The 14,478-nt window shown below is 46.1% G+C and overlaps 1 protein-coding gene across 1 annotated transcript in view; it reads left to right on the forward strand.

Annotated features, from left to right (window-relative positions):
- LOC126481781 (odorant receptor 4-like) overlaps positions 1 to 14,478 on the forward strand; it is a 104,575-nt gene that overhangs the window by 50,839 nt on the left and 39,258 nt on the right. Inside the window, exon 4 of the mRNA XM_050105736.1 lies at positions 1,076 to 1,341. Within this exon, the coding sequence (XP_049961693.1) occupies positions 1,076 to 1,341 (266 nt within the window). The remainder of the gene's footprint in view (positions 1 to 1,075; positions 1,342 to 14,478) is intronic.

Consider the following 14,478-nt stretch of genomic DNA (forward strand, 5'->3'; position numbering starts at 1 on the left):
AGGATGGTTTGCAGCTGCTCAGGAAGAATCCGCAGGACTTTAAGCGTCGTTTCGTCACTGTGGATGAAACATGGATGCATAACTATACTCCTGAGACCAAACAACAATCTAAACAATGGGTTAACAAGGGAGAATCTGCAGCAAAAAAGGCGAAGACCAGTCCTTCGGCCGGAAAGGTTATGCCGACTCTTTTGGGATTCGCAAGGGATAATCCTCATCGACTACCTGGAAAAGGGTAAAACTATTGCAAGTGCATATTGTTCATGTTATTGTACCGTTTGAAAACCGAGCTGCAAGAAAAACGCCGGCGATTGGAACGCAAAATATCCTTTTCCATCACGACAATGCACCAGCACACGCCTCAGCAGTTGTGATCGCAAAATTAATGGAAATAAGATTCCAACTCGTTTCACATGCCCCCTATTCTCCAGGCTTGGCTCCCGCAGACTACTGTTTGTTTCTCGTTTTGAAGAGATGGCTGGCGAGACAAAGATTTTATTCAAATGAGGTGATTGCAGCAACTAAATGGTTCAAATGGCTCTGAGCACTATGGGACTCAACTGCTGTGGTCATAAGTCCCCTAGAACTTAGAACTACTTAAACCTAACTAACCTAAGGACAGCACACAACACCCAGCCATCACGAGGCAGAGAAAATCCCTGACCCCGCCGGGAATCGAACCCGGGAACCCGGGCGTGGGAAGCGAGAACGCTACCGCACGACCACGAGATGCGGGCGATTGCAGCAACTAAAAGCTATTCTGCAGACTTGGACAATTGCTGTTATTCGGAAGGTATCAACAAATTAGAACAGCGTTGGACGAAGTGTATCAGTCTAAAAGGAGACTATGTCGAAAAATAAAAAAGTTTTTATTTTTGCACGGACTTTTCAAACGCCCTTCGTAAATAGGTGCTTCACCCAGTTAATGTCCAATGTGCTTTTCTGTCGAGCAAGCTCGAGGTCAAGTTAGATCTTTTGTTTCCGACCGTGACAGAATGTTGTTTAACTGTTTTTCTGCGTTGTCCTGAAAATGCGAAGGAGTATTTAGTTACCCTGCGTGACACACTGTTCGCAGGTGGTATTCGCTGTGGTGTCGACAGGCCTGTTCTACGGCTGTTTCATCTCCGTCTCGCTGGACGGCGCCTTCTGCTCACTCATGATCTATGTGGCTGGCCACCTACGATTCCTCAACTTCATGGCAAGGAACATGTGCAGCGGCGAGCAGAATGGAAGCAGGAACAGGACTCCACCTGGTCGCCATGTGACTCCCGCCACAGATCCCGAAGAGCAAATGAGGAGTCGCCTTCGAGAGTGCGTTCGCTATCACAATGATATTGAGAGGTCTGTCGGAAACTTCACTGCACCCCTTCACAATTTTTAAGCTCAGTCAAAAACTTCGCTCGTAGATTTCCAAGTGTTCGCACGTACCTTGTAGAGGTAGCGTAACTGGTTAAAAATACGCGCATTCAGTACTAGCTGAACAGTTTCTACGTAAATGGCACACCATAAGGTTTGACATTGCAACATAAAACTGCGTTACTTGTATCTTCAGTGTCGCTAAAAAGCACACTTTTTCCTACTTTACAATCACTCATAATGTGAATATTTAAACTCTGTAGACTAAAGTTTCCATCGTCTAAGGGAATGGACAACAAATTCATTCAGGCATGGTTGCATCAGAAAGGGTATCGTAAGGCCAATACTAACAATAATGAAAGAAAATTGAACTTAGTTGAAATTTAGAGTTAGTTTGACAGTTGTTCATTCCAAAATATTTTGACACATTAACGTCATTTCGCGTCGCATACTTACATTCCTATAACTAAATTAAACAAGCAGGTTAAATAAGGTTATTCAGAAACGCGTAAAGAACAAAGGAACCGCCAATACTCTCGTGAAAATTCCTCCAACTTTTTTTTAAAGTCATAGATGCTCCAATCAGTCCCTTGTTCTGCAACCAAAGCGCTGTAATTTGCTACGTAGATCTATCTACTGCAAAACCTCCATCTATACCACACGTGAAGACATTATTACTGTTTTCTGATTTCTCACATGTACTAAAAACACACTATTTTCATCCCAAAACACCGATTCTCTCATTTTTCATTTTCTCATGGTGTCTGATTTATCCGCCGGTTTTGTGAATCTTAATTTAGCTGCTGCGTATATCGTAAATTCGGCTTCAGCTGGGCGTGAGAAAGCTATCGGACGTTATCGGGAAAAGGAGTACTTGCTGGTACGGTAACTGTTGCGTGCACGTGTGGTTTTCCGTGTTTTGTGAACGAAGTCTGGTGATGTGCACAGAAAAGATAGTCTGAACAAGAATCCATTTCTTAAGTTACGAATCGTTTGCAATACCAGTCGCCTTCGTAACAGTGGAATGGAAGTCAGCAATGAATAAAGATGTAAAGTCCAGAAAACATGAATATCTGAACATAATTATATGATTAAAATTCAAGGACGAATTGAAATACAATACTTTCTTTCGCTAGTAAGTTATTAATTAATGTTTTCTGAACTATGTACAATGTTTTTCTACGTGTTCTAGAAACGAGAGAAACGGATAATGGTTATACTGCAATATTTGCTAGACATGGAAGTCTATTGTTCTAGTGAATTATCATACGTTGGTGTAGCTGACACTCCAGTAGCTTTTCGCAACATCAGGTAGGAACGAAGGTTTGTTCAATAGAGCAGCTTCTTATTTATGCATGATCCAGCATAATTGTCTCCCCGAATATAGTCACGTGTCTCATTTATTTGAAATTGACCAAAGAAAATCCTCCTGAAATCACGGTAGCCTCAGAGACATAGCCCAATATGCCCAATAGCCTCTCTCCGAAATACCGATTAGTGCGATCAGGGTGACTGGCTCTAATTACAGTTTGGTTTCCGTAGTATTAGTATTCCATCATTTCTCTGTCAGTTACCGAATTATGTAAATGCCGATGGAGTTCCTTCATCGAGGAATCGTTGACGTTTCTCTTATCTTCCTCAGAACGACAATATTGTTTATTAATGAAAAGCTGCTGCAGTCGATTAATAAGAACTTTATTAGGTCCACACGACCGCTTTCGGTCTTCTCATTAGGCTTCAAAAAATGTCTCTGAGCACTATGGGACTTAACATCTGAGGTCATCAGTCCCCTAGAACTTAGAACTACTTAAACCTAACTAACCTAAGGAGAGCACACACATCCATGCCCGAGGCAAGATTCGAACCTGCGACCGTAGTGGTCGCGCGGTTCCAGACTGAAGCGCCTCGAACCGCTCGGCCACACAGGCCGGCTTCTCATTAGGCCATTATGAAGTGTATCTGGAACTGTCACTATACAGGATGAGTCACGTATGACGTAGTCTGCAGCTTGTGGTCTACTGGCTGGCGTTGCTGTTCTGCATCACGGGGTCCCGGGTTCGATTCTCGGCCGAGTTGGAATTTTCTCTGCCCGGGGACAGGGTGTTTGTGTTGTCATCATCATCATCATCATTCGTGACAGCGGCCAGACTAGACTGTGTAAAAACACTCGGACTGTGTAGAAATTGGGAATTTGTACGGGCGCTGATGACCGCGCAGTTGGGCGCCCCACAAGCCAATCATCATCTTCACGTAAGACGTAACACCCATTTCATTTAGTGAACGGTTACACATATCGAAACGCGGTTTTCGACGGAAGTTAGAGGGTCGATTTTTTTTTTATTTGGTTAATGTAGTTAGCGCTGGTATCAGCAGAGATATTGGAGGAAGTACTTTTTTAAAAATGTAACCATATATTTTTTATAACAGCGTTTGACAACTCTTTAGAAGACAATGCCGACATTGAAACGTGTCGTAAGAAACTCTAGATACGTCCTAGAATTTGAGAGGAGTGCGGCCGGAAACGGCATTAGCGGTGCAAATACCGCCAAGCTCTCGACTGCTCTCACGCTACGCTGTGTCGAACGCTAACATATCTGCCTGGTTTCTTTTCTGCACTGCAGGCCGCTCATTTCTGCTGTAACATTCACTGCGTGCACCAATGGGGAGAAGTTGGACATACTACTTTTATACGGTGAATGTAAAAGAATTGCTGTAAAAAAAACTGTATTGCGATATAGGGCTATCTATTCGTATCGCCACTGCCCGAAGCGCCAGGCACTTACACGATTTATTTTGACGCTGGTGCAGACATGCTGCTAGAGCTTCAAAAGGAGAACAAGAAAGAAGACTGCAACTGACAGAGAACACGAAGAAGCTGTTCTGGCTACGACGCTAATGAATCCGCACAGTCGTACGAGACATATTGCCAAGCAATGTGGAATCAGCTAGACGAGGGTCAGTCGCATCCTGCAACGACAGAACTTCAATTTCTGTCATCTGTCTCTACCTGAGACATTCGATGACCGTGATTTCGAAAGTCGTACAGAATTTTGTCGGTTTGCCATTCAGCAATGTTCAAATGTGTGTGAAATCCTGTGGGACTTAACTGCTAAGGTTATCAGTCCCTAAGCTTACACGCTACTTAACCTAACTTATCCTCAGGACAAACACATACACACAAATAGACACCCATGCCCGAGGGAGGACTCGAACCTCCGCCGGGACCAGCCGCACAGTCCATGACTGCAGCGCCTGACGCCGCTCGGCTAAAGCCGCGCGGCTACGTATTTCCAACGAGTGCTCTTTACTGATGTAGCAACGTTTACTAGCCACGCTAATGTAAATTTGCACAACGTGCACTACCGTGCCCTACTGTTTTCGTCAGGTGCAACATCAATTGTCGTGGAGCGTAAACGTGTTGTGCGGCATCATTGGAAATTACGTTGTGGGACCTTACTTAGTCTCAGGGGTTCTAAACGGACATACGTACGTACACATTCTGACGAATATTCTTCTAGAAGAGGTACCACTTGATATTCGATAGTGTATGTGGCTGCCACACGACGGTTGTCCAGCTCACTCGTCCCGTGTTGCAATACAAATACTGAATGAACTTTCCTGGATGTTGGGTAGGATGAAATTCTGTTTTCAAATAGCGTGCGAGGCCCCCGATTTGATTCCTCCAGATTTCTTCCTTTGGGAAGCACTCAAAGATGCAGTCTATGACGAAGCTCCAACTACCCCAGGCGCTATGTGTCGTCGAATCGCCAGTACATTCTCTATCATGTCATCCACTGTAATTACATCTGTTCATCGTTCTTTCCAACGATGATTGCAAATGTGTCTTTCAGTCCGTGGTAAACAGCTTGAACACATGCTCAAATAAAAGGTGAAGTTGTTTTTTTGGAAGACAAAATTTATGTTATATGATCTGGATGGTTACCAAAACATTGCTTGTAAATTGTTTATTTCATTTGTATATGTACCAAAGTGCACTGCATTACCAAGTAATTCTTCAGCGTGTACTGCACATAGCTGGTAACACTGTCATTACGCGCTTATGTTCAGCATGAAACGACGTTTCGTTCAGAAGAATATTTATTTTGTGGTGTACAGGTGATCACCAAAGTATTCTGAATAAAATGTTTGTTTGTATCCCGCCTGGAAGGCGGCGCGTAGGTCTGCTCCTGTAAACTGAACGGTAGGCCGAATTTAGGAAGTGAGTAGGAGCAGGAAAACGTGAAATGCTTCGGTACTAAGTTTAACTTTGCAGAACATTTAATAGAGAATAGCAGTCAATGACATTTTTAACTTTGCACTGAAGAGCACGTAGGTGCGAAGCTGGGCAGGCATCAACGCTAATAGCCACTAGTAGTTGGACAAACTATCCTTGAAGTAACTGAAGTAACAAAGTCTGTAATGACTAGCTCCCTATGAAGTAAAAACAATGTTGCTAGGTCGTCTCGTCGGAATCACATGGGCTGAATCGGAAGCGGCGCTCGTAGAGCTGCACAGTGCCGGCTAGAGGGCGCTATCGTCGATGTCGGTGTCGTAGTGCCAACCTAGCAGAGCGCACCTACGTTGGGGCATCGTAGCTGCCGATACCACATGTTTACTTCAACAAATGTACCACACATGATATAATTTAGAGCAATTTAGGTAGATACAGGTGTCCGAGAGCATGTATTTTACCTCTAAGAAGCACACAGCTACGTACAGGAAGAGACGGGTAAAGTCTTTCTTCTAATATTTATATCTTTCATACAGTAGTTGCTTTAAGACGATGTTATTTTTGAAGAATGGACAGTTGATTTCTCTGTTTCAGCTCACATAAATCTGGGAGTACAGACAAATATGAAATAGTTTTCTTAAGCCCTTTGTGATACGCTAGATTCTAGCCTATGTCGTATTTTCAAACACTACATTCGTAGGTGGACCACCATTTAGGCCGTAAATTGCTCAAAGGGGAAATAAAGCTGAAGCGCAGGCCCATCGCGATGCTCTCACATTCTAGGACATTTCTCGAATATTTTACGACAGGTTTAAATGTCAACATCAACAGACGCTATATCACTTTAATTCTCTTCTCAAGAGCTATCGAATGCAGTTATAAAAAGTATAGGGTCCGATTTAAAAATCGTACGTCTTTCACTATCCCCGTTGATACCAGCGCTAAACACATTAACTAAACAAAAACATACGTGCCCCTTGACGCTCTTACATTTCCCGAAAATCGCGTTTCGATGTATGTAACCGTTCACAAAATAAAAAGGGTGTTACTTCTTATCTGACTCTCTCTGCATAATACGGATATGAAAATATATTATGGAATAGGGGAGGAGACAATGATTATATATGCACAGTATCAATGCCAAAAGATATATGTCCCCTGTTATGTTGTGGAGAAGCAACGTCAGTGATTAAAAAAACAGTAAAATTCAAGTGGATTTAAAGTTTTGCCCCAATGACATCATAAAAAATTATTGGGTTGTAATAAAATGCAATATATTATAATAAATTAAAACGATCACGATTTTTAGTATGAGAAAAGTTGCGCTTTGATGTGCTTGAATATTTCAAACTGCATGCTTTTCAAATAAAATTCTGAAAGGAATTAGGTGGATTTGATAAAAATGTAAAATGGCTGCAGTCATCTGTGTTGCCCACACGTCATCCTAATTTCGCTAGACACCGTGGGCAGTTTTTGTCTTTTTAGGTCTAGAACCGGTCTAGATTCACTTCCTTTCGGACTCAAGAATTTTTCCCGCTGCCACGATGCCTATATTTTACTTAGGAGTGTGGGCAGAAATCGACGCCGCAAGTTGCGTGAGAATAACTTCATTTAGATCTATTAAGGTTCCACTAATCCACATTAACAGAGCTGCTCGAAGTCCTTGTCCTCTTATCTATCGGCATCTTCCGGGACAGAACTCTGCCTACGCTCCTAAGGCACCGCGACAGTGAGAAATATTCCGTAAGGTTGTGACCCTAGCCCCCTAGGCCCACAGCGTCTAGTAAAACCAGGACTCGTATGGGCAATAAAGACCAACTTTTAGGCGTGAAATATAGGAAGTGCAAATTACGGCTAGTAAATGAAAACAAGTAAAGATCAAATTCTTCCTTGTAAATTTCTTTTAGGCAGAAAAAATTCTTAAAGAGTCACTTTTTTCATACCTAAGAGCTTCTCCTTTGTTAATGATGTTCTCAGTCACCAAATAATGCAATGCTCTTGTGAAAACAGTTATTTAGTACTAGTAATTTATGATTAAATGCATCAATAAGCGTCCAAAACGAAACTTGATTTGAAAATTAGTAAGTTCACCTGCATTACAGATCATACAGATTCGCAGAAATAATGATTAACATCTACATATACATCTACATCTACATGATTACTCTGCAATTCACATTTAAGTGCTTGGCAGAGGGTTCGTCCCCCCCAGGGGGTCCACAACTCTTTTGTGGATACGTGCGTAGTGAACACGGGACCCCGAGCTAATGTGGCCCTCCTTCCTTTCCGGGCTGCATACCCTCCCTTTCCGCATCCTTCCCCGTCCCCCATCTTCGCCCCCCCCCCCCTCACCTCTGGCTCTTTCCTTCCCAACCCTTTCTCCCCCTCTGGGAGTATGGTTTGTGCCTCCGTCCGGAGACGGACGCTTGTAAATGTCCCACATTCTTTGCCTTCCTTGCTTGTATGTCTTCATCCTTCCTTTGTCCTTCTCTTTTCCTTACCTCTTCTCTTTACCCTTTTCTCCGCTGCGGCGTTTGAGACCTCTCTTCTTTCCTTTCCCTTTCTCTTTCTTCCTCCCTGTGCGTGTCTGAAGGCCGACCCACGCACTTCCATGCGTAGCCGGTGACGGGGTAACGCGTAATTCCCCACCCCGGGTAGACAGGTAGGACACGTACGTACCCCCTGGTAACGGCCAGGCCCAGGGAGGGGTGATTACCCGAGCTGATACCTTCCGAAAGTGCCGATTGGTCCCTCCATCCGTTTGTCGGGAGGTGTGACCTGAGGTGTGAACAATCACCTAAGGCGGGAGTGCCCTCAGAGAGGGCCCCCACAAGGGAGGAGCGCACCATCGGAGACGCCAGTAATCATGGGGGTTTCTTCCGCAATGGTTTCCTCACCTTCCACTGTCTGCTCACAAACGTAAGTTCACTGAGTCTCAGCCACAGTCAGTTCTTCCATCGTTGCCACAGTTCCTTTTTGTTTCTCGGTCTGACGAAGGTCACGACTTCTCCACGGTCAACCCTTTCATTATTCAGCAAGGTGTCGATGCAATTGCAGGTCCTGTAAAGTCTTGTTCCAGATTACGGAATGGCACCCTGTTGTTAGAAACAGTCAGTACCCTCCAGGCACAAAAATTGCTGCGTACCTCACTACTACACACGTTCCCTGTCTGGGTGGAACCGCACCGTACTTTAAATTCCTCACGTGGAGTCGTTTATACACGCTCCCTCGATGGATTGTCTGACGAAGAAATTCAGCATTACCTGTCTGACCAGGGCGTAATGGCTGTTCATAGGGTTATGAAAAGGGTTGACACGAACATCATTCCAACCCGCACTGTCTTCTTGACATTTGACAAAGTTCAACTCCCATCGAAAATCAAAGCAGGCTAAGAGATAATTTCCGTTCGCCCTTACGTCCCAAACCCTACGCGTTGCTATCGGTGTCAGCGGTTCAATCACACCAGCCAGTCCTGTTCCAATCCGGCCAAATGTGTTACGTGTAGCAAGGATGCCCATGAGGATGCTTGTCCTCCTCCATCCCCTCGCTGCATCAACTGTATGGGTGACCACGCTGCTTCCTCTCGAGATTGTCCCGTTTTTAAGGACGAAAAGCTCATCCAGGAAATTAGAGTAAAGGAAAAGGTGTCGACCTTTGCTGCTCGAAAATTATTTTCCAGTCGACAGCCCACCGTGCCTCAGACAGGAAAATACAGCACTGTCCTTGCTTCTCCTCAGCCAACAAAGGAGGCGGCCACGCAGACTTGCGACCTCACCTTTAGTGCCACGGTCGTCAGATCGGCCAGCGCAAAGATCGCCCGTTCAACCTCACCACTTTCGCATGCCCACTCTCTGGCTCACCCTTCGTCGAGTTCTGCTAAATCTCGAGCCCAAAAGTCAGACACCAAGACTTCGAAAAAAGAGCATACTCGTGAAGAGTTTTTACGTACGGCAACTTCCCAATCATCGGTTCCTCCTTCCTCTAAACATCATACTTCCAAGAAGGCTACAAAGAAACCCAATTCCTCTCCTTCTCCGCCAAGGCGTGTCCCATCTACAGCACCACCTGGCGGAAATCGCCCTCGGCAGTCTTCTGTGTCGCCGAGGCGCACTGCTGGCGGCCGATCAACCGGCCGATCGCTGGTGGCAGGAGCTTCTCCTGACCAACCTATGGATCAGGATCTTCTGCCTTCGGCTGAATGCCATTCCATGCTGTCGGTCGCAAGCTCTGAGCAGTCGATGAGTTGACAGCAACCTTGATCACATTCCTCCATTTTCTGTTCACCCTATGTCCATTATCCACTGGAATATCCGCGGTATTCGAGCCAATCGGGATGAATTGTCGATCCTCTTACGATCCTACTCGCCGGTCATCTTCTGTCTTCAGGAAACAAAGCTGTGTCCCCATGACCGCTTTGTTCTCCCTCATTTTCAGTCCATCCGATATTATCTCCCCTCTGTTGAAGGCACTCCAGCACATGGAGGACTCATGATTCTTCTCCATGAAACTCTCCATTATCACCCAATGCATTTAAACACTTCCTTCCAAGCTGTCGCCGTCCGTCTTTCCCTTTCCGGATACACGTTCTCTCTTTGTACTGTATACATTCCATCGTCCACACCAATGGCACGAGCTGATCTCCTTCATCTTCTTGGTCAGCTTCCACCCCCATATTTGCTGGTTGGGGACTTCAATGCCCACCACCCGCTTTGGGGATCTCCACATCCTTGTCCACGTGGCTCACTATTGCTAGACGTCTTCCACCAAGCAGATCTAGTTTGCCTCAACACTGGGGTCCCTACATTTTTGTCTGCCTCCACGACAAATTTATCTCATTTGGACCTTGCGGTCGGTACTGTTCCGCTAGCTCGGCGCTTCGAATGGTTCGCCCTTGATGATACACACTCGAGTGACCACTTTCCATGTGTCCTTAGACTGCAGCCTCAACTGCCCTACATGCGCCCGCGACGCTGCAAGTTTGCCCAAGCCGATTGGACACTTTTTTCGTCTCTAGCGACATTCGATGACCGTCACTTTCCCAGCGTCGACGATGAGGTCACACATATTACCGACGTTATTCTTACAGCTGCGGAACATTCAATACCACGCACCTCCGAATTGCCCCGGCGCCCCCCAGTTCCTTGGTGGAACGAGGCATGCCGTGATGCAATACGTGAGCGGCGACGTGCTCTCCGCGTTTTCCGCCACCATCCTACTTTGGCCAACTGTATCCGCTATAAGCAGTTCCGAGAGCGATGCCGTCGTGTCATCCGCGATAGCAAGAAGGCAAGCTGGAAATTCTTTATTAGCTCATTTAACACCTTCACTCCCTCCTCGGAAGTTTGGAGTCGGCTTCAACGGTTCTCAGGCGCGCCTAGTTTTTCCCCGGTCTCTGGGCTCACTGTCGCGCATGACAGCACTTTGCGGAGATTTCGAGCTCTTCAAATTACCCGCCAGCGTTTCTCCCGAAGAAACGTGCAGCGGAAGTGCGACCTCTTGCTTTCTCCTCTCAAAATCGCGAAAGCTACAATACTGTTTTCTCCTTGTGGGAACTCCAACATGCACTCTCTTCTTCTCGCTCCTCCGCCCCAGGACCGGATGGTATCGACGTCCAAATGTTGCTGCATTTATCAACCCATAGTCTGCGTTACCTCCTTCGCCTTTATAATCGAATTTGGACCGACAGTACTTTTCCCAGACGATGGCGGGAAGCTATCGTCGTTCCTGTTCCGAAACCTGGAAAGGACAAACATCTCCCCTCTAGCTATCGCCCCATTTCTCTCACGAGTAGTGTCTGTAAGGTTTTGGAGCGTATGGTGAATTACCGTTTAGCGTGGTGGCTGGAATCCCGCAGTCTTTTAACACCTGCCCAATGCGGATTCCGAATGCATCGTTCTGCAGTTGACCATCTTATTGCTCTCTCCACTTATATCATGAACAACTTTCTCCGGAAACGCCAAACAGTAGCAATATTTTTTGATCTGGAGAGAGCATACGATACCTGTTGGAGGACAGGCATCCTCTGCACACTGTTCTCTTGGGGCTTTCGAGGTCGGCTGCCCCTTTTTTTTCGCGAATTTATGGTAGAGCGCACATTTAGGGTGCGGGTGAATACTACTCTCTCCCATACTTTCTCCCAAGAAAACGGGGTACCCCAGGGCTCCGTGCTGAGTGTTGTACTGTTTGCCATTGCCATCAATCCAATTATGGATTGTCTCCTTCCTGATGTCTCGGGCTCCCTCTTTGTGGACGATTTTGCGATCTACTACAGCTCTCAACGGACCAGCCTTCTTGAACGACGTCTTCAAGGATATCTCGATCGCCTCCACTCTTGGAGCATCGAAACCGGCTTCCGTTTTTCTCCCAGTAAGACCGTTTGTGTTAATTTTTGGCGACGTAAGGAGTTTCTTCCGCCCTCCTTACATCTAGGTCCTGTCAACCTTCCGTTTTCAAACGTCGCTAAATTCTTGGGTCTTATGTTTGACAGAAAACTGTGCTGGTCCTCCCACGTTTCCTATCTTTCGGCTCGCTGTCTGCGATCCCTCAACACCCTCCGTGTCCTGAATTGTACCTACTGGGGAGCGGACCGAGTGGTCCTTCTCCGCCTCTATCGCGCCTTAGTGCGCTCGAAATTGGACTATGGAAGCATAGTTTACTCCTCTGCTCGGCCGTCTATTCTTCGGCGTCTCGACTCTATCCACCACCGTGGATTACGTTTAGTGTCTGGAGCTTTTTACACCAGCCCTGTGGAAAGCCTTTATGCTGAGACTGCTGAACCTCCGCTGTCCAATAGGCGAGCAGTCCTTCTGAGTCGTTATGCTAGCCATCTGTCTTCCATGCCTGCTAATCCAGCCCATGACATTTTTTTCGACGCCTCCTTTGATGTAGGGTATGCTGGCCGCCCCTCCTCCCTATTACCACCGGGAGTCCGCTTCCGTCAACTGCTCCATTCTCTTTCCTTCCGCTTTCCTAAAACCTTCTTGACAACTTGGGGTACAGCACCGCCTTGGCTCTGTCCCCGGATCTGCCTGCTCCGTGACCTTTGTCGATTTCCCAAGGATGGTACCCCTTCACTTGTTTATCGTCAGGCATTTACTGCTCTATGTGCACAAATGACGGACGCCACATTTATTTACACTGACGGCTCGAAAACATCGTTAGGTGTAGGGAGTGCCTATATTGTTGGCGACACCCCAGATCACATTCGGCTTCCCGACCAGTGTTCGGTTTATACTGCGGAGCTTTACGCTGTTCTCCAGGTTGTCCACTACATCCGCCGCCATCAGCGGATACAGTACGTTATCTGCTCAGATTCTCTCAGCTCTCTCCTCAGTCTCCAAGCTCTTTATCCTGTGCACCCTGTGGTCCACCGGATTCAGGACTGTCTGCGCTTGCTCCACCTGGGGGGCGTCTCGGTGGCGTCCCTCTGGCTCCCGGGACACGTTAGTATCTGTGGAAATGAGGCGGCCAATATTGCAGCCAAGGCTGCAGTCTCTCTTCCTCGGCCAGCTATTCAATCGATTCCCTTCGCCGATCTACGGAGCGTTCTGTGTCGACGTGTTGTTCATTTATGGCACACGCATTGGTCGACACTTACCCGTAATAAATTGCGGGACATGAAAGCTCTTCCTTGTGCTTGGACCTCTTCCTCCCGAACGCGTCGTCGGGAGGAGGTAATTTTAACTCGACTCCGGATAGGGCACTGTCTTTTTAGCCATCGACATCTTGTAAGCGGCGATCCTCCCCCACTCTGTCCCCACTGCTCTCAGCTGTGGACGGTAAGACACCTTTTAATTGAGTGCTCCTATTTTAATCCGTTACGCTCCCGTCTACAGCTATCGCCTGATATATCGTCGATTTTTGCAGATTACACGCGCTCAGCCGACCGCGTTCTCAAGTTTATTAGTGCCAGTGAAATGACGTCAGTCATTTGAAGCTTTTTTTGGGGACAACCAACCCCTTTCTGTAGTGGATTTTTAAGCCTTCCTTCTGCTTTTAGTTTCTCCAATTTTATGACTTTCGTTCCCATTGCTGCTGGTTTTCAATTTCGGTTTTTTACTGTTTCCTAAGTCACGGACCGGGCGCTAATGACCATAGAAGTTTTGCGCCCTAAAACCAAAACAAAAAAAAAAAGAGGGTTCATCGAACCACAATCATACTATCTCTCTACCATTCCACTCCCGAACAGCGCGCGGGAAAAACGAACACCTAAACCTTTCTGTTCGAGCTCTGATTTCTCTTATTTTATTTTGATGATCATTCCTACCTATGTAGGTTGGGCTTAACAAAATATTTTCGCATTCGGAAGAGAAAGTTGGTGACTGAAATTTCGTAAATAGATCTCGCCGAGACGAAAAACGTCTTTGCTTTAATGACTTCCATCCCAACTCGTGTATCATATCTGCCACACTCTCTCCCCTATTACGTGATAATACAAAACGAGCTACGCTTTTTTTGCACCCTTTCGATGTCCTCCGTCAATCCCACCTGGTAAGGATCCCACACTGCGCAGCAATATTCTAACAGAGGACGAACGAGTGTAATGTAAGCTGTCTCTTTAGTGGACTTGTTGCATCTTCTAAGTGTCCTGCCAATGAAACGCAACCTTTGGCTCGCCTTCCGCACAATATTATCTATGTGGTCTCTCCAACTGAAGTTGTTTGTAATTTTAACACCCAGGTACTTAGTTGAATTGACAGCCTTGAGAATTATACTATTTATCGAGTAATCTAATTCCAACGGATTTCTTTTGGAACTCATGTGGATCACCTCACACTTTTCGTTATTTAGCGTCAACTGCCACCTGCCGCACCATACAGCAATCTTTTCTAAATCGCTTTGCAACTGATACTGGTCTTCGGATGACCTTACTAGACGGTAAATTACAGCAT

This window comes from Schistocerca serialis, chromosome 5, assembly GCF_023864345.2.
Source record: "Schistocerca serialis cubense isolate TAMUIC-IGC-003099 chromosome 5, iqSchSeri2.2, whole genome shotgun sequence".
In the NCBI taxonomy this organism is placed as follows: Eukaryota; Metazoa; Arthropoda; class Insecta; order Orthoptera; family Acrididae; genus Schistocerca; species Schistocerca serialis.